The sequence below is a fragment of the Ascaphus truei genome, chromosome 1, assembly GCF_040206685.1.
Source record: "Ascaphus truei isolate aAscTru1 chromosome 1, aAscTru1.hap1, whole genome shotgun sequence".
Taxonomy (NCBI): domain Eukaryota; kingdom Metazoa; phylum Chordata; class Amphibia; order Anura; family Ascaphidae; genus Ascaphus; species Ascaphus truei.
The window spans coordinates 365,494,369-365,514,724 of NC_134483.1; the positions used below are offsets into that span (position 1 = coordinate 365,494,369).

At 42.8% G+C, this 20,356-nt stretch overlaps 1 protein-coding gene across 7 annotated transcripts in view; it reads left to right on the plus strand.

Moving 5' to 3' along the window:
* Window positions 1–901: 901 nt before the first annotated feature.
* Window positions 902–20,356, plus strand: part of PCM1 (pericentriolar material 1) — a 77,191-nt gene continuing 57,736 nt past the window's right edge. For 3 of the 7 annotated variants that reach the window (XM_075610090.1, XM_075610091.1, XM_075610092.1), the window contains exons 1-4: window positions 9,528–9,645; window positions 14,420–14,529; window positions 17,408–17,650; window positions 18,295–18,564. In XM_075610090.1, the coding sequence (XP_075466205.1) occupies window positions 14,434–14,529; window positions 17,408–17,650; window positions 18,295–18,564 (609 nt within the window). In that variant the 5' untranslated portion in view covers window positions 9,528–9,645; window positions 14,420–14,433. Of the gene's footprint in view, window positions 1,103–9,527; window positions 9,646–10,279; window positions 10,404–14,400; window positions 14,530–17,407; window positions 17,651–18,294; window positions 18,565–20,356 lie in introns of those variants that run through there. The other 4 variants (XM_075610096.1, XM_075610094.1, XM_075610097.1 and 1 more) reach the window with 4 other exon arrangements.

A 20,356-nucleotide genomic window follows, 5' to 3' on the forward strand; every position in this document is an offset into this window, starting at 1 on the left:
ACACAAACATATGTAATGGTTGCCTAAATCTAGCCCCAGGTGCATCAGTTAGCGATTTGAGTAGTGTCCGAAAGAGGAATTACATGACGCACTTTTTACGCGTGTCAAAATGTGCCTCTTTGTGCTTGTTTTTGTCATGCCAAAGAAAACACGTGGTTCTTAAATGGTAGAAACCTCTGAGCCAGGTGAAAGAGACATAAAGAATAAGCTTCTGATCATCCTAGGTCAAATAAAATGTATTGTAATGAAAATTTGCTGACTTCTATCACTGAAACTCAATTTAAGGGGTCTATAATAATAATAGCATGTTCTTGTATAGCGCTGCTAATTGTACGCAGCGCTTTACAGAGACATTTTGCAGGCACAGGTCCCTGCCCCGTAGAGCTTACAATCTATGTTTTTTTTTCTGTCTGTTCTACTGTACATCAATAGATTGGGCCGTTTCCTAATTTCATTCCCCATTGACTTTAACAGGGAATTTAGTCCTAAAACAGTCTCATTGGCGACTATATAATATATAATAAGCCCTTAAATCTTTCAAACTGATGCTAAAAATAAGTGAGATTGACTGCAGAGGGGCATATATATCAAGGCAAGGTGATTCAAATATAAGGCACAAAACGCACCACATATGTATCAAAGTAAAAAATACCGCTCAAATCAACTGTATTTATTTTTTTGATACAGTTAGTGTGGTGTAATGTTTTGCTACACGGTGTGCAGGTCAGCATGTGTAAACTGAACACAAGCATCCCAGTAGCACTCACAATAATAAACAGTTGGAGCATTGACTGGTGGCGCTACGTGAACACGTGCCCGTGGCGCGCCAATAGTTTCCCGCCCATCTCCTTGGCTCGCGCTTCCCCGGTTGCCGAGACAACAGTGTTTCGTCTGTCTCGCGCGCAGGTTTTCCTGACAAAGTCTCCTAATCCAACATGGCGGCAGAGGCCGGAGGGGCGCGCGCACAGTAACAAACCGCCGCTTGGAAACCGAGAAGGAGGAGGAGGCCTGAGACTCAGTCACCGAGCTGCAGCTTCCAGAGACCCCGAGCTGCAGCTTCCAGAGACCCCGAGCTGCAGCTTCCAGGGAGCAAGAGACTCCGGTAACATCCACTGGAAAACCCTCCTGAATTACTGAATGCGTGTGCGGTTGTCGGATTTTATTTTTGTGCGATTTAATTGTGGAAGTGAGTGTGCTTTTGCAGATGGTTGGGGTGTGTGTGCACACACTTGTGCAGATTGTGTGTGTGCATGCGCACGCTTGTGCAGATTGTGTGTGTGTGTGTGTGTGCGTGCGTGCGTGCGCACGCTTGCGCTTGTGCAAATTGTGTGTGCGCAGATTGTGTGCGTGCGTGCACGCTTGTGCGGATTGCGCATGTGCAGATTGTGTGGGTGTGCGCGCACGCTTGTGCAGATTGTGTGCGTCTGCCCGGTGTGCGCGCACGCTTGTGCAGATTGTGTGCGTCTGCCCGGTGTGCGCGCACGCTTGTGCAGATTGTGTGCATGTGCCCGTGGTGTGGGCGTAAATGAATGCTCTGTATAAAACGGCAGATTAATCAGCGGTGTAATCTACACTAAGTAGTGCACCTAAATAGCCATGAGGCAATTTGTCGATTAGCACCACTTAGTAAATATGGGCCTTAATGTGTACAAACACTGAGAAAAATAATGAAAAAACATATATTCTTGTCTTATCTAGTTTGGTTATTTAAACATATCCATGTTCAATTTTGATGCAACTTGGACTGCATCTTTGACCCTTGGAGGAACCCATGCGGCACTAACCATTACGTAACCGCCCCGTCACTGAAGAGGGAGTAAAACCACTAACATTATTGCAGATTGCGCCAGCGCAAGGCGTGATCTCCCCTAAGAGAGCAAGCATTTTTATCTTTGTTGTCCCTGCCCCACTTAGAAAATTGCCCTTTGTTTTGCCTTTGTTATTCTCATTACATAATCATAATGCATTGTAAAATTCTAAAGTTATTTTCTTTTTTGGTAAAATAACTTTTTAGGGGCGCCAATAGTAAGCCGCAAGGAATGATGATGTCACAGCTTCCTATTGGCCCATGGGACATTTAAAAGTCGCTATTTTGATAGCCCAGCCAGAGCTGCTACTGGCACCCCCTTTTGAGTTGTGCATCTCAGGAAGACCCCCTGCTTCAAATCTAATTTTAAAGTGTCACGGTGTCCTGCTGCTGTAAAGCTCTAAACAGTTTTCATTATACATTCAATATATTAAGAGGGTATTTCACAATACTCCAAAGCGATCAACCGAAAACCCTCATTCATGTCAATGGGGGTTTCAGCTGCCTTCTTCGGCGCATATTGAGTTGGTCCCTAAATCCCATATAATCTGCTTTTGTGGTTTTCCCGGCTTTAACTTTTGCAACTACAGCTGAACCCCGTTATAATGCGGTGCTCGGGGTCCACATAATGCGACCACGTTATAACCAGGATCGCGAAATTGCCACCGCTCGAGGACTTACCCGGCATCTGCAGCGCTCTCCTCAGCTCTCTCCCCTCTCCCTGCTTCATCAGCTGTGTGCCTATTTAAATCCTCTGTCTCGCTTGGCAACAATGATCTAAAGCAGGGGAGCGCAAATTTTTCTGCTGCGCCCCTTGTTTCCCTTGCCACGATGCTCACGCTCACCCATCCTACCTTAGACGTGTCAAATGACGCCGTGGGGGTCACGTGACCCGCGGCGTCATTTGATGCGTGTGATGTCACATGACCCTGCAGCGTCGTTTGACATGGCGACGCATCACAGCACCTGAACCTCGGTAAGTATAGCGTTGCAGAGGCCTCACGTGATCCCCCGGCATTTAATTTAAATGCCTTGGGGAAGAGCGCGGGGCCTCTGCGTGCCCCTCCCCCAGAAAAAAATCTCCCACGACCCCCAGTTTGCGCACCGCTGAACTAAAGAGCCAGGAGAAATATGTACCTTATTACCTTATTCATTATGCACGTTCTCAAAATATTTCCATGGTCATCCTTTCCTTAGATGCAGAGAGATCTTTTTGACAGATTAAATTGGAAATGTATGTTAAAAACTTTAAGGGCCTTTGGATTCAATTATAGTTTTTTTGTGGGGCGATATCTGCCTTGTATAGTACTCCTATAGCAAGGATTAATGCAGCAGGCTTCCTCTCAGAGCCTTTCTCCTTATCAAATGTTACTCGCAAGGGATGCCCTCTTTCCCCCTTGATATTTGTATTTGCTGTCGAACCTCAAGCTATAGAAATGAGGGAAAATCAAGATATCTCTGGAATTAAATTGAGACAAACTGAGTACAGTATAAGTTAAGTTTACTTGCAGATGATGTCCTTCTAACGTTAACAAATCCGTTGATTTCTTTACCAATTTACAAAAATGTTTACCTTTAGTACAATTTAAGGTTTTAAAATTAATTCTACTAATCAGAAGCTCTTGCTGTAGAAAAACATCACAACACGGAGACGATCCTTAAATCCTCTGTTTCCTATCATACTTGATCATACATATACCGAAAGATCCCACTGACCTATAGACAGAAAATGACCCAATTTGTTTAAGACACTTATAAAGGATTTAATTTCATGGCATAAATTGGAGATTTTCTGGCTGGGTAGAATTGCAACAATGAAGATGAACATACTTCCCCCGATTTACTATATCTTTTACAGGCCCTTACAGTTTCTATTCCCCAGAGAGAGTTGAATACTTTCCAATCAAAAATAAATTCATACGGTTCAGAAAGAAATCAAGAATCTCTATTTTACAGTCACTGATTGTAAAAGGTGGTTTGGCACAATTTTCAACTATTGATTGGCACGCCAAAACAAATCCCAAACTGGAAATTGAATGCACGTTATCCCCAACCCCATTGGATCATGTACTTTGGATTCCCAAATGAAAAGATCCCAGAGAAATGTATGACATTCCATCAATTTCTTGCTCTCCCCCTGGGATAAATGGGCCAAAAAAGCTGGTCTAACCCAAAGCCAAATCTCCAATGCTCCCACTATTCTTCAATCCTACATTTTCAGATAGATGTGAATACAGAAATGTATCTTCTTGGCAAGAGGTGGGAATTAAAAGATTATTACAATTTTTTGATTCTGGGACATTAAAATCTTTTGCTGAATTACGAACAAAATCTAAACTTCCCAAATCTTCTTTTTTTTTTCTTTTCTTTTTTTTTTCTCCTCCCTTTTCTAACAATTAAGACATGTCATACGCTCTCTGAATTTAGCTAGGAATAGATTGGGAGCACTTTCCTGTTTTGAAAAAATTGTGCATGGATTCTTCCTTTTATGAAAGGACGTCTTTCCAATATATATAATCTCTTACAAGACTTGTATCTAAATAATACATTATCATATATGTTTAATTGGAAAAAATAGCTAGGTGTGACCACTAGAAGAATGGTAAGCCATTTCAACAAAGATCCTCCAAAGTTCGATTTGTATTAATATAAAAGGTAAACAATGTAAAATCCTACTTCGTTGGTATCTAGTTCCAGATAGATTAGATAAAATACATCCACAATATTCCAATAGATGTTGGAGAGAATCTGGTGCCGTTGGTACGATGTCTAGTGGTCTTGTCCCAAACTTGATCCCAGATCTTTGATTTGATTGAAGAATTAACCCATCAAACAATTTCAAGAGATCCATTTACAACACTATTTTATTTTAAAAAAAAAATCCCAAAATATACCTAAACATTTCCAAATATTGACTTCACACATTATCAGCCACCAGATGCACTATAGCTAACTTCTGGAAAAAATGAAGAACCTCCACCAACCACTTTACAAAAATTAAAATAAGTTCATCTTATGGCGCGTCTCACAATTCTGTTACATGGATCTTTTGATCAATTCTGTGAGATTTGGTTCACCCGGGAATCTTCACAATGTCTGAATTTGACAATACAAATATGTACATTTATTTTATCCAAATTGTAAATTTGTGATCAAATAGAAATGTATATGAATTGTACTATGTCCCTTTCCTCATCGCTATTATTTTTTTATATCCCTCCCCATTATCCTTTATAACTTATGAACATTTTCAAAATAAACAGTTAATTTAAAAAAATGTAAGTGCCAATAGATCAAAGCAGCATCACTTCCAAAGATGCAGTGATTCTGGCTCAATCATTGACTCCTAGAAAATAACCCCCCTCCGCCCAAAATGTATACATTAAAATTACTAAATATTACTAAATCCATAAGCAAGGTAAACTAATAAAGTTTTTAGGTTTGTTCTATGGATGAAAACACAGACTTGGAAACAAGATTCCACTTCTTAGGCCGCGTTGTATAGTGGCAATTTAGACAAAAGATAAAGATGAGGGGGTGTTTTAGGGTTGCGTTGTCGTCATTTAGCCGGGGTGAGTAAAGTATCACCTTTATTTGTTCTTGTTGGACACAACCTCTGATGTAATGGCTGTGACGTTTTTTATTAATTGGCTACAAAACCTCTAACCAGCAGTATATTTCCGTATTGTATTGTATGTCTTTATTTATATAGCAGAATCGGTGGATTTATTTATATAGCGCCATTAATGTACATAGCGCTTCACAGCAGTAATACATGTGGTAATCAAATAAATAACAGATAATATAAATAACAGATCATGGGAATAAGTGCTTTAGACATTAAGGAAGAGGAGTCCCTGCTCCGAGGAGCTTACAGTCTAATTGGTAGGTAGGGAGAACGTACAGAGACAGTAGGAGGGAGTTCTGGTAAGTGCGTCTGCAGGGGGCCAAGCTTTATGTATCATGTGTCCATGATTATCAAGTGCTATTCATATGCTTCTTTAAGCAAGTGTGTCTTAAGGTGGGTCTTAAGGTGGGTCTTAAAGGTGGATAGAGAGGGTGCTAGTCGGGTACTTAGGGGAAGGGCATTCCAGAGGTGTGGGGCAGTCAGTGAAAAAGGTTTAAGGCGGGGGAGGGCTTTAGATACAAAGGGGGTAGAAAGAAGACATCCTTGAGAAGAACGCAAGAGTCTGGATGGTGCATAACGAGAAATTAGGGCTGAGATGTAAGGAGGGGCAGAAGAGTGTAAAGCTTTAAAAGTGAGGAGAAGAATGGAGTGTGAGATGCGGGATTTGATCGGAAGCCAGGAGAGGGATTTCATGAGGGGAGATGCTGAGACAGATCTCGGAAAGAGTAGAGTGATTCTGGCAGCAGCGTTTAGGATAGATTGTAGGGGAGACAGGTGAGAGGCAGGAAGGCCGGACAGCAGGAAGTTACAGTAATCAAGACGGGAGAGAATGAGGGCCTGAGTCAGAGTTTTAGCAGTCGAGCAACAGAGGAAAGGGCGTATCTTATTTATATTGCGGAGGAAAAAGCAACAGGTTTTAGAAATGTTTTGAATGTGAGGGGCGAATGTGAGAGAGGAGTCGAGTGTGACCCCTAGGCAGCGTGCTTGGGCTACTGGGTGAATGATGGTAGTTCCAACAGTAATGTGGAAGGAGGTATTGGGGCCAAGTTTGGGAGGAAGTATGAGGAGCTCTGTTTTAGCCATGTTGAGTTTAAGGCGGTGGAGGGCCATCCAGGAAGATATAGCAGTGAGATATTCAGAAACTTTGGTTTGTACAGCAGGTGTAAGGTCGGGTGTTGAGAAATATATTTGTGTGTCGTCAGCATAGAGGTGATAATTAAACCCAAAAAGATGTTATTAGGTCACCTAGAGAGAGTATACAGAGAGAGAAGAGGTCCCAGGACAGAGCCCTGGGGTACCCCCACAGAAAGATCAATAGAGGATGTGTTAGCAGAAGAGACACTGAAAGTACGATGGGAGAGGTAGGATGAGATCCAGGATAGAGCTTTGTTCCGAATGCCAAGAGTATGGAGAATGTGAAGGAGAAGAGGGTGGTCCACGGTGTCAAATGCTGCAGAGAGGTCGAGTAATATGAGCAGAGTGTAATGACCTCTGTCTTTGGCAGCATGGAGGTCGTCAGTTATTTTAGTGAGGGCTGTTTCCGTGGAGTGAGCAGTGTGGAAGCCAGATTGTAGAGGGTCTAGGACAGAATAGGTGTTGAGAAAATGGAGCAAGCGAGAGAATACAAGACGTTCAAGGAGTTTAGAGGCAAAAGGCAGGAGGGAGACAGGTCGATAGTTAGAAAGACAGGTAGGGTCAAGCTTGCTGTTTTTGAGTAATGGTATGACTGTTGCATGTTGGAAGGAGGATGGAAAGGTTCCAGAGCAGAGGGAGGAGTTAAAAATGTGTGTGAGCGAAGGGATTATAGTAGGAGCAAGAGGTTTTAGGAGATGGGAGGGAATGGGGTCAAGAGGGCACGTGGTAGAGGGAGAAGAGGCAATCAACAGCGACACATCCTCCTGTGAGACAGTGGAAAAAGAGTCAAGGAAGGCAGGAGGAGAGTTAGGGAGAGGTGTAGGATGGGAGGAAGAAACAGAGGGGATGTTCTGACGTATGGATTCCACCTTTTCCTTAAAATAGTCAGCAAAGTCCTGAGCGGAGATGGAGGAAGGACAGGCAGCTGAGGGTGGTTTGAGTAGAGTATCAAAGACAGAGAATAGTCGGCGTGGGTTAGACTTGTGCATGTTGATTAGTGCAGAAAAGTAGGCTTGTTTAGCTTGCTAGAGGGCAGAGTTGAAACAGGATAGCATGAATTTGTAGTGAAGGAAGTCTGCGAGAGTATGAGATTTCCTCCAGAGGCGTTCAGAGGAACGAGTGGAGGAACGCAGCATGCGCGTGTGGGAATTTAACCAGGGTCTAGGGTTAAAAGGGAGAGTGCAGCAGAGAGAAAGCGGGGCATGTAGATCAAGAGAGGAGGACAAGACAGAGTTGTAGTTCCTGACCAGGTTGTCAGGGTCTGTAGCAGAGCTTAGAGAGGAGAGGGAGGAGTGTAAAGTGGACTCAAAGTCAGGTAAGTGAATAGAGCGCAGGTTTCTGCAGAAAAAGGGGGTAGATGGAGGTGGAGAAGGGGAGAAGCGAGATAGAGAGAATGAGATGAGGTGATGGTCAGAGAGAGGAAAAGGGGAAATGGAGAAATCAGTATTTCAGTTTAATTTATGAAGCACATTTTGAATTAAACATTTGGTGAACAAATCGCTGTTTATTGACTTGATGCTTTCATTTTATTGCAACGCCAGCATGTGCTGTGGCTTTGGTGATTGAAGCTTCAAAACCCAACTACAGCTTTAGATAAGTTGCTTAGGCAGTGGACTGCTTTGGGCCTATATACCATGGCAGCTTATTTGGGTTATCCTTCTGGCACATGAATTCTGTCTGTAAAACAGAACCTTCTAAAAGCATTTTATTGGTAAATCATTTTCACAGATTCTGAATATTTTGCTAAATGCTGGAAACCAAAATACTCGAATAAAAATAGTAATATACTGGAAATAATAGAATGAAGGGGTTGATGTCTTGAGGCCACTCTCACCTGGTAACGTGTTGCACCCATGTCTGAATAAAGTAATACTTTTTGCATGTCAACTGTAGAACGGGCCCATTCTGTTTATTTGAGAATTCAACTGGATTCAGTGTACGGTATGTAAACGCTACTAAAGTTGCTATACATAAAGTTGCTATACATAATACATATAGCACCCTATCTTTCTTCACATTTATGTTTGGAACTTGTTACACAACATAAACCTATTTTTATTAGGAATTTCTAATATTTATTTCTGTCCCTTCCCCTCCTAAAAAAATTCAACCAGATATTTCTGGAGTGTTACAGCAAAAACATGTTTTGAAAAAAATATGACATAAGTAATTTGTCGTTTAGGCACACCATGAAACTTTACAGATGGGACACATTTTTGTGTCCGAGCTTGCATTGTGGTTATATAGTTGTACAACATTGATTAAAATTAAAAACTCTTTCACTGTGGTGTACTTAGGCATAGCTTAGGACTGTACAACTTCCTGGCAGGAATACAAAAGTAGGAGTTGGGATACAGAAGGTAAAACCTGACCCAGTGCTTTTTTTCAGAGAGAAAGGGGTTGGTGACTAGTAACGTGTAATCGATAGCAACTGATGATTTTGAATACTAGAAAGTGTTGTCGATATTCTGTCAGTGCTCTTGTTTCTGACAATTTATACAAGGGTTATTGTGATTTATGGGTTCCCTTTGGCCCCTCGAGAAGTGCCTGGGATATTTGGGATCCTTAGCAGTGCATGATCCTTTCTGTGATTTACTATTCACCCTAACTGTAGCCAGTTATTAATTAGCAGGTGCTTGAGGCCCTCTTCCTCATCGTAGTCGGCAATGCGGGGTTAATCGCCCACTCAATCTTGGGCTAATTAATAATGAACTATCTAAGGGTCTCCTCCGTTTAGATCTGCAGCCTTCAAGTAGATGCCCTCGTTGTCAGAGCAATGCGCCTACTTGGCGCCAGTAGCAAAATGGTTAATGTGCCCCCAGTCTCTGTGCATTGGTTGCAGGTGCCCGTTGACTTTTGCCGCCTCAGTGCGGCGGGTGTTTGTTTGCATTGAGCGCGGCCTCTCGGCGGGTAATTATGCGGGATCCCTCATTTCCTTCCCAATCACCCAGCCCCCGGACAGACACAGGAGGAGGCTGGGCTACCTCTTCCTCACAGCAGCACGCACGGGATCGCACGGGGTGCACCGGAGGAGCAGGAGGTTCGTCCCCCCCCGGGCCGCTTCTCTTATTTAAAGGTAGCTTGCAATGCAGGAGACTGGATGTGAATAGAAGCGCTAGTAACAATGTGCAATGCATCACAAGCGCCTTTCATAGCAAATGAGAGCACGCCGGCTCACGGGGCGGGCTGCTGATTGCTTTATTATTAGAGTGCATTGCTTGAATAGTTAAGATGACACTTTCTGTAACACATTACGGACGCTGAAGAAGTGACCGATGTCAGTATTCATGTATTACCTGCGTGGTAAGCTTCCTATGCAAGTGGGTGGGGGGTTTCGTATTGGAGATGCAGTTAGTGTTGGGGGGGGGGGGAGAGAAGGTTTTCTGTGATTGTCTCCCTGTGTGTGGGAGGGGGCAGCGTGCATCTCCGTGCCTATGTACTGCTGCTGGCCTAGTCATCTATTGCTGCTTCCTGCAGTCGGCGCCGAGTTTATCCCTGTCTGAGACGGAGAAGGTGGGAAAGTGAAGGTAACCACGCACAACTAGATCATTACTTTGTGAGATCCGCCGGCACAGATGACCCTTTCATTACATGTTGTTTGCCTTGTCTTCAGTGCAAACGGTGAGCCTGTTTTGTTAGACTGTTTCATTGCTTTTGTCCTGATTGCTGGCACTGTTGCTGTGGATACTGTAAACAGGGCTGTAACCAGACATGCACATCAACACTGTGCGGAGAGGGACAATATTAGCAAGTCGTATTTATTTTTACTGAAGTTTGACTAAAGAGTTTATTGTTGGATACTATATTTTCGGTGCCAAATTAAAGGGGATAAAGGTTAGTGGATATTTTTTCCCCCCTTTCCTTTGTTCTTTTTCTTTCCCTTTGTTCTTTTCTGTAACTGCAAAATAGGTGTGTTGGATTATGTGATCTAGGGTAACAAGTGCATCAACATGTTTGATCTACAATCTTATGACTGGACTAGAGACCACACTGACACTTAGTCTGGGTGCAAGCAAAAGGCAGCACAATGAAACTTGAACATTTACATCATGTTTTATTTTTACTACCAAGAACTAGCTAGTAAGTGCTGAAGTACAAAACATTAAAATGTATGTAATGTGTACTGAAAGATATTGAAAAAACAGCTGGAGTAATCGTACACATGTAACATTTTTTTCCCCTCTACATTAAGCAGTTAATGTAGTTGTATACTAACTTATTTTTAATGTATTGGCCTCATTAGTTTGAGTACATTCATGCTTCAAACTGCCATACTGGTGCTTTTTCTGATTCTCTTTACTCGTTAGGGCAAAACTCGTTAGTTATCTGCTTGTTGTACCGTACGTGTTAAAATAGTTCATTTTGGTATTTGTTGATATTTTAATGACTCGGGTGCTGCCATTTTTTCTGGATCGCGATCACATTATTGCTTAAGGCAGGGGTGAGCAAACTTTTTAGTCTGCGCCCCCCTGCCTGCTCCTCTCTTACCTTTTTTGTATGGTCGTGTCGCCAGAAGACAATGTAAGTGAGGCATACAGCGACCTCGCGCGCTCCCCCGGCATTTAATTTAAATGCTTTGGGGAGGAGCGTGGGGCATCTGTAAGCGCCACGCTCTCCCTCCCCCCCCCCCCCCCCCCACAGAAAATTTCACACCCCCAATTTGCACACCCCTGGCTTAGGGCACGGGTGCTCAACTCCAGTCCTGAAGACCTCCCCATAGGTCAGGTTTTCAGGACATCCCTGCTTCAGCACAGGTGATGCAGTCTTTGACTGGGCAACCTGTGCTGAAGCAGGGATATCCTGGAGGACTGGAGTTGAGCACCACTGGCTTAGGGTAGCAATTGTATGGTTGCAACTGGCCCTCCGTTCCAATTGTGTTTAGTCATTATCGCAATCTCCTAGCAAAAATAACTTGGCGTACCAGGGCGATTAGGGCCCCATGCGTGTCAGCCATCATGACATGCAGGGGAACGTAAAAAGGCCCAAGACATGAATATGTAAATGTTGTATTTGTAGCACTGTTTGCTAGACTCGGATGTGAGAGTCTCTAAATTAATTGTCCTCCAGCGCTGATGAACAGTGTTTAGTTATACTGTAGCGTACATTACTACTTGAAATTCTGCTACCTTTTCTTCCTCTTACATAAAATTGTTCCTTGGGTATTTCAACATTTGAAATATGTGGAAACTGAAGTCCACCGGCCTGCATACTTCCTTACCTGTAATGACGACGTCCACCTGGTAAAATGGTCTTGTAAAGATTCTGATTTGTGATTTATTGATACTCAACGTGTGTTGGGATTAGAGAGAGACAACTGCATTTTCAAGCTTTATGGGTAGTAATAAAAAATACTAAAGGAGATATTCATCACTGTACATCTTTATATGCAAGTTTTCATATCTTCTTCCCTTGTGTCATGGATTGATACTTGGACCCATGTTATTGCGTTCTAATCTAGAGCAGGGTGTGCGCAAATTTACTTTAATGTACCCCCTGTCTCCCCTCCGGCTCGTGCCTGCACGGCTCCAGTGTCAACTGACGTTGCGGGGTCATGTGACCCTCGGCGTCATTTGTCTGTTGCCATGGAGACGTGATGATGGAACCAAGGGAAGTAAAAAGTTAGGCCTATCGCGATCCCCGGCATTTATTTTAAATGCCTTCGGGAAGCGCGGGGCCTTAAACAGCCACGCCCCCCCACTTTGCGCACCCTGATCTAGAGCATGCTGTTGCAGTTCTCTCGCATTCATTTGGTTAAACAATTCTCACCTAAGGTCTTAAAGACCACACGTATTTGTTATCTATATGATTGTCAGGTGCATTACTGCTGTGGAGCGCTATGTACATTAATGGCACTATATAAATAAAGACATACAGTACATACATGTGTGGTGTTTACATGATGCATGCTTTCTTGTTTTAGATTGTTAGTGAGATGATGCTATGGATACAGTTCCACGTGGACTTGAGTACAGTATAAGTCTGACGCCATGTCCTGAAATGTCAAGTGTCTCTTCTCTTTCTGATTTAATTCTTGTTCCAAATAGTTGTGCGTTTCTACAGAAAATGGAGACTTGGAAATAGACCATGATTATATGGCATGAGTGCTGGTTTGCTGAACCCGTGATATTATTATTATTATTATTTTTAACTACATTGGTGTTAAATTGTTTATTGTAATAGCATACTTCTAAACCAAAAAAAAAGTGCAGTTCTAATGGTAAAGTGCCAGATGTTGTATTAAGCAATCTCTGATATTTAGTAAATTTAGACCAGAAAGCATATCTGTTGTAATTTTTTAGCAGCTATATAAAAACATACAAAAGCACTGATTTTTTTTTGATCATAACTAAGGTTTTACACCAAACTCTGGAACTGGTGATGCATTCTTTCAAAAAACAAAGAAGCCCAAGCTACATCCAATATAACAAAAATATACAGTTCAGTACCTATATATCTCTTGAAAAAAGGGTCACCCTTTGGCCAAAGCATTTTAAGCCTGCAAGCCACAAGGCATGACCAAATATTGCAGGTCCTAACACTAACTGATTAAAATTCTTGTACACATGTACACCTATATTAAGGTTATGGTGAGTGAAAAGGTGACTAAAAACCTTCCACTGTATCTTCTCTTGTGTGTGTTTGTGTGTGTTTGTGTGTGTCTGTGATTGTCAGTGTGTGCCCCCTGTGATTGGACGGCCACAGCTCATTGACCTGCGGGGTGGGCTGATGTCCTGGCCACGCCTACGCAGGGCGTGACACACCACCCTTAGCGCACCGCCGCCACCCCCAGTGAGCCGGGAACTAGCCACCCCGGCCGCAACCCCCAGTGAGCCTGAAGGCAGGCCGCCCCCGCACCGCCGCCGGGAACCAGCCCGTCCCTGCAGCGCACCGCCGCCACCACTCCCGTGACTGTGAAACGCCCACAGCACACCGCCGTGCACAGCTGCCGCCCGCGTACCCCCACTGCCTGTCAACGGGGGGGAGGGGGGTGGCAGCTGTGAACGGGGGAAATGGAGGTCTGAACCGGGGGCCGCATTACTGTGAAGGGGGGGAAACACCGGACACGAGAGAGGGGGGGGACAGAGGGCAAGTGGGAGACAGAGGGGAATGGGGAGAGACACAGAGAGGTTGGAGCAGAGAAAGACAGGGGGAGCAGAGAGAGGGGGAGCGGCCCCCCACTAACCGGCAGAACGGGGGGGGGCGCTGTGCACGGGGGAAAGGGGGCGCATTAATGTAAAGGGGGGGAAACGCCAGAGATAAGAGAGTGGGGGACAGAGGGGAATGGGGACAGAGACACAGAGAGGGGGGAGCGGAGAAAGAGACGGGGGAGCAGGAAAATTAAATCCCGGGCAACGCCAGGTAGATCAGCTAGTAGCATATAAAAATATTACTTGCGAGCACAAACACATGTCTTAGACATGTCTGCAACCCTGCTTTTCGCCATTATCACCTAACATACAGTGCTTCCACTGCCGCAAGAGATTCTGGGAAATGACATGCAAATGAGCACACAGTGCCACCTTTTGTTTCAAGTCCACATTACATGGAAAACTTTTAAGCCAGTGCATGCTGCTTTAAACACAGTTTTTAAACCCAGGCTATGTTTAATTAATTAATATTACTATACTATACTGTTTTTTTATATATATATATATATATATCACAAACACGTTTCAAATTTTTAGCTGTGCCTAAAACTTGTGCTTCAGCATTTTCTTTTGCTTTCCTTTGTTCACAGTATCCTGTACTTGTGTTCTTGACAATATCTTCACAAACCACGGCTTTATGCCACACAAAAACTCACCTACATTTTCCCCCCCCCTTTTTATAGGCTTTATTTTGTTTTTCAGCAACTGCATACGTCATGGCTACAGGAGGTGGTCCACCTAACGAGGGCACCAGTGATCAGGATCTGCCTAATTGGGGCAATGAGTCTCCTGATGACAGGCTGAATAATCTGGTACCGTTTTCTTCTTTAATTTCTTAAACATTGGCATCTTGCTTTAACCCTTTGCGGTCCAATTACATTTTCATTGTGCGCCAGTAGGTCTAATTAAATTTTCGGGGGAAAAAACCACGAACAGCTAATTTTTTTTTTTTTTTGCACACGCTCGCTACTCGCAGCACACACGCTCACTACTCGCAGCGCACTCACTGCACACACGCTCACTACTCGCAGCGCACGCACTGCACACACGCTCACTACTCGCAGCGCACGCACTGCACACACGCTCACTACTCGCAGTGCACGCACTGCACACTCACTCCTCACTGCACACTCACTCCTCACTGCACACTCACTCCTCACTGCACACTCACTCCTCACTGCACACTCACTCCTCACTGCACACTCACTCCTCACTGCACACGCACTCCTCACTGCACACGCACTCCTCACTGCACACGCACTCCTCACTGCACACTCACTCCTCACTGCACACTCACTCCTCACTGCACACTCACTCCTCACTGCACACTCACTCCTCACTGCACACTCACTCCTCACTGCACACTCACTCCTCACTGCACACTCACTCCTCACTGCACACTCACTCCTCACACTGCACACTCACTGCACACACTGCACACTGCACACACTCACTGCACACGCTCACTGCACACTGCACACGCTCACTGCACACGCTCACTGCACACGCTCACTGCACACGCTCACTGCACACGCTCACTGCACACTGCACACACTCACTGCACACTGCACATACTCACTGCACACTGCACACACTCACTGCACACACTCACTGCACACTGCACACACTCACTGCACACTGCACACACTCACTGCACACACTCACTGCACACTGCACACACTCACTGCACACTGCACACACTCACTGCACACTGCACACTGCACACACTCACTGCACACTGCACACTGCACACACTCACTGCTCACTGCACACTGCACACTGCTCACTGCTCACTGCACACACTCACTGCTCACTGCACACACTCACTGCTCACTGCACACACTCACTGCTCACTGCACACACTCACTGCACACTGACACTATCCCTCCACCCCCCCGCCCCTCACCTCCCTACCTCTGGTGTCAGCTGCTGGGAGTCATCGTGGGGCTGCCTGCGGAGATCGGTGCCAGGCTGCTGGCGGCGATCGGTGCGGGGGGGAGGAGGGGTTGGGCGGATCGGTGCAGGGCTGGGGGGGGGGGGGGTGGTTGGATCGGCGCAGGCCTTTGGGAGTGGGCGGGTCAGCGCAGGGGGGGGAGCATCAGTGGGGTGCAAGGGGAATGCGGGGGATGTGCTGATGGCGCCTCACTCCACATCTTCCCACCCCTCCTCCCTCCCTCCCGATCCGACATTGGACAGGAACTACAAAACTATTTTGTCGGATATACTCCGACATTCGACCGGAAAGGGTTAAAGGGTCAATTCGGCGTAGTGAACATCTTCATTTGAAATTGTAACTGGGTATAAATAAAACTGTTAGCTGAAGGGTGATTTGTTAAAAGAACAAATCACCCTTCAGCTAACAGTTTTATTTATATTTATCTTGCAGAAAGATGAATGTGTTGCATCTCACTCTGTACACTGGTTTCAAGTATATCAGCTACTTATGTTATTTTTTTTGTAAACTAATCCTGATGCCATCATTAATCAAACAGAGGAAAACTAACAATTTACATGTGGCCTTGAAGAACAGTGGTGTTTTTAATCTAAATTTAAACCTCCCTTTAAAGCTGCAAAACGTGAAAAATCGCGGTGTTTTTATTTATATATTTTTTTTTTTTACAATCCGTTTGTAGTATTGGATAATTATTTATTTAAAAAAAAAAATTTTTTAAACTCCTAATGCCATTTTAAATGATTATTCAATGTACTGTTCATCCTTTGGTTGCTACAGCAACCATTTAGAAAGTCATATCAACATCCTCTTTTGAAACACTGACTCACAACTTTTTTTTTTAGCTCTGCCCTTTGGCAACTAAGTATCACAAACAATGTTGCTGCAATCAGCTGAATGTCTATTTCTCTGAAACTGTAACAATAATGTTACACTTAGTAATGTAATGTTACATATCACCTACAATATTTCTCTGTTTATTTAATGTAACCATGTATTGTCCACATAATTCTGTGCCCAGGACATACTTGAAAACGAGATGTAACTCTAAGTGTATTACTTCCTGGTAAAACATTTTACACACACATAGTTTCAGACTGCAGTACAGAATGTGTTAGAAAAATTAGAATGCAGCCATTTAGTTAGGCACATATCAGGATTTTGACATTTATAAGTGGAGGACCAAATGATTGCCAGGTTCGGTAACAATGTAGAATGATACATTGTCACATGCTTTACATATAAAAAGGAGGGGTGGTGTAGTATTGCTGCTTTAACTGCACTCTGCTTATTGTTGTATGTGTTGCTGTGTTCGGTGGCATTTTTGAAAGTTAATTAAAAATATATATATATTGGACTGGCAAAATTGTGCAGGCAATTGATGTATTGATGCAGAATGTGAATGATTTAGGAACAATGTTTCAGTTGCAATTAAATAAAAATCTGCAGCAACAAAACATCCTTTTATATACTTTAATGGTATTTCCATCATTTTAAATATTTGTAAGCTTTACAAAAAAATGTAGATTAGATTGCATCTTGTGATACTTGGGGTAAAAGCCCAACTAAAAAAAATATGACAAAGATCACTAGTATGGTTTTTATCAGTGTGTAGTTAATGTGTTAATTGGTAAACGCAAGAGGCATTTTTAGTATAGGGTGCCTGTTATAAAATATATGTATATATATATATTAATTAAAAAAATAAATTATAGCTATTATTGTCTTTCTCCTCTCAGGACTGGAGTGGACCAAAAAAGGCCAACAGGTCATCGGAGAAAAACAAGAAAAAGTTTGGGGTGGAGCGTGATACAAGACTTACAAATGACATCTCTCCTGAGTCCTCCCCTGCAGTTGGTCGGAGAAGGGCAAGGACCCCACATACTTATCCACACACAAGATATGTGACTCAGATGTCTGTTCCAGAGCAGGCAGAGTTGGAACGGCTCAAACAAAAAATCAACTTTAGTGATTTGGATCAGGTCGGTTATTTATATATTTTAACAAATACAAATGTAGGTGTTATTGCATGATATTACCTCAAGTTATACTGCACAATTATTCACCCTAAAAGATTGTGTACGTACGTGAATAGATAGGGTGAATAGATAGATGAGACGTAGCATGATGTTGACTTTACCAGCCTTATGCCTGCTTTATTTAGTCCCAGACACTGGAACTGCAACACTTCCAAGAATAATACACCACAGAATCCCTACTCAACTGAGTAATAACGAAACAGAAAGTTTTCCCTGACTACCGTTGTGTGGCTTCCCTGCTTTCCAACCAGATGAAACAACAGATTCCAAAATAACATATACGGTCGATATATCCTTCAGGGGAGAAAGGTTCTCCCCTTTCTGTTTGCTGACAGCAGCCCAGCCTCCAGGCTCGGGGAGAGCGAAAGGGAAAGCCGGAAACCAGCTTTAAATACCTGCCTTCCCACTTTCGCAGGGCAGGTGAAAGAAACCAGGGCAGCAGCCAAACTCACAGGAGCACATCGTGTGTGTGTGTGTGTGTGTGTGTGTGTGTGTGTGTGTGTGTGTGTGTGTGTGTGGATAGATATAAAAAAAAATCTTTAATTTTTGGAGTTGTGCTAAAGGATTAGTTTTTTTTTTTCTTACAGAGGAGCATTGGAAGTGATTCTCAGGGCAGAGCAACAGCAGCAAATAACAAACGCCAGCCTGCTGAAAACCGCAAGTCATTCAACATTTTACCACTACAGATAAACACAAACAAAGAGGATTCTGCTCCAAGCCCACCTAAGAGAGAAACCCGTGCATCTTCCTTGCATAAAGACTTTTTGTCCTCAACTTTTACTAAAGATTTTCTGCAAAATTATCAGGCCTCTGTGGAAGAAGACGGTGGAGCGGAAGCAGCTATTGATAGTAGCCAGGTAGGATTTCGTTTTGCCAACTTGTACCAGTACTTTCCCAGCCCTTCAGATACTTGCTACATTCCCCTACAAACACTTTTCTTTTTAACATGGTATGTTGTACAAGTACATAATAATTGTGTTGGGTGACATCAGTGATCTCAGACGTGTAAGTATTCTTAAGTAACATAATTCTAATAGAAATGTTATGTCAATTATTTAATATGCTTTTGGGAGTGACTAAATGCCAGTGTCGATACACACCCTGTGCTGTGTTTAAGCATATGAATGTGTCAGTTTTTAGAAAATTGTAACGTTTACCCATGTAGTTCAGAAAGTCATAAAAGCTACATGTACACATTATGCAATTTTATATTATAAATAATCTGAAAGATTAAGGGGGAAAAAACAATATTTTACTTTGCAGTAAGAAACGATTTTTGTAAAAAGTGTGCTTTTCCTGTTTCTTAAAGTTTTCATTCAGTAACTTTTTGTTCCACTTCCCATTCCTGAGACAAATAGGGCATTAGATTTTTGACTTGGCTCTCTGCAACTTTCTGCTTTAACGTTTAGGAAGCTTCTTATAACTTTCCCGCCTATTCGTTTCTCATACTTGGTTTTTCCTTCTTCTGAGAGCTGTAATCACAAAGAGCTAGTAGGTCGGTTTGCACCTCTTGCTAGGCAAAGTTAGCCCAAGCTTTAAAGCTGCAGACATTGCAATATCCTACATGTGTGTTTTTTTTTTTAAATACATCAGTTCTGTACTATGAGAGAATACCTGTAGCATTTTTTTTTTAAACAACTCCGAATGACATTTTTAATGTATTATAATGTAACAAGCATTTTTTGTTCCTATAGCAACCATTTACAAAGTCACATTCCCTTCCTCTTCTAAAACAGGCACTGGCACACCCACTTTTGAGCCATGCCCTCTCTCTAGCAGTGCACTGCCTGGTCACATATTCTTCCCCATAGAAATTTGCATCCTTGGTCCTCTTCTGCTGCATTGACAGCCATTTAGGGAACTCCCGCACTGAATATTGGCTGATCTATCAGCAACTTGGCTAATTACTTATTGTATTGATGCACATATTAAAGGGGGAAAAAAATAAATGTTTTTAAAAAGAGCAGCTTGAAGTTCTCTTGCCCTTTTGTACACCAGGGGTATTAAATGCCCATCCTTGTGTAAAGCAAATTAAATGGCCTATCCCCAACTAAATGGTAATTGAAATATGGGATAATTACATTTGTTTGGGGATAGCGTATGTTTAAAAAATAAATAAATACGAGAGGAGAGAGAGAATACAAAAAAACAAATGTATTAGACAGTGCCTTTACGAGTACTGCAATGCAATAAAATGTACCCTAATATTGAGGGGATATATATATTTGATGAATAACAAGCCATGGATGCAGATGGCTAAATATATATTAGCTAAACTAATGTATATTATTGATGTCTATAAAAATATCTCTAAACCGTGTTTTTCATGTGCTGATAGCCATGTGAGAAAAAAATCCCATACAAAATACACAATTAAAAAAAAAAAAGAATAAAAAAAGTATAAGTCCAAAAACCATATAAAACGTCCTGTACCACTATGACCCCAAAATGGGTTAACCTTGTTTAGTCCTTTGTGGATACTGGCTACCTTCTTCCTGGGTTCAACAAACTCCCACTGTGTGACCTAAACAGAATTAAAAAAAGCACCCAATCCTAATGTGATACCAGTGAATAAAAAATTAAATTTTTTGGACATTAACTATTAAACTCAAATACAGCCGTGAATAATAAGTATGGTATGAGTAAACT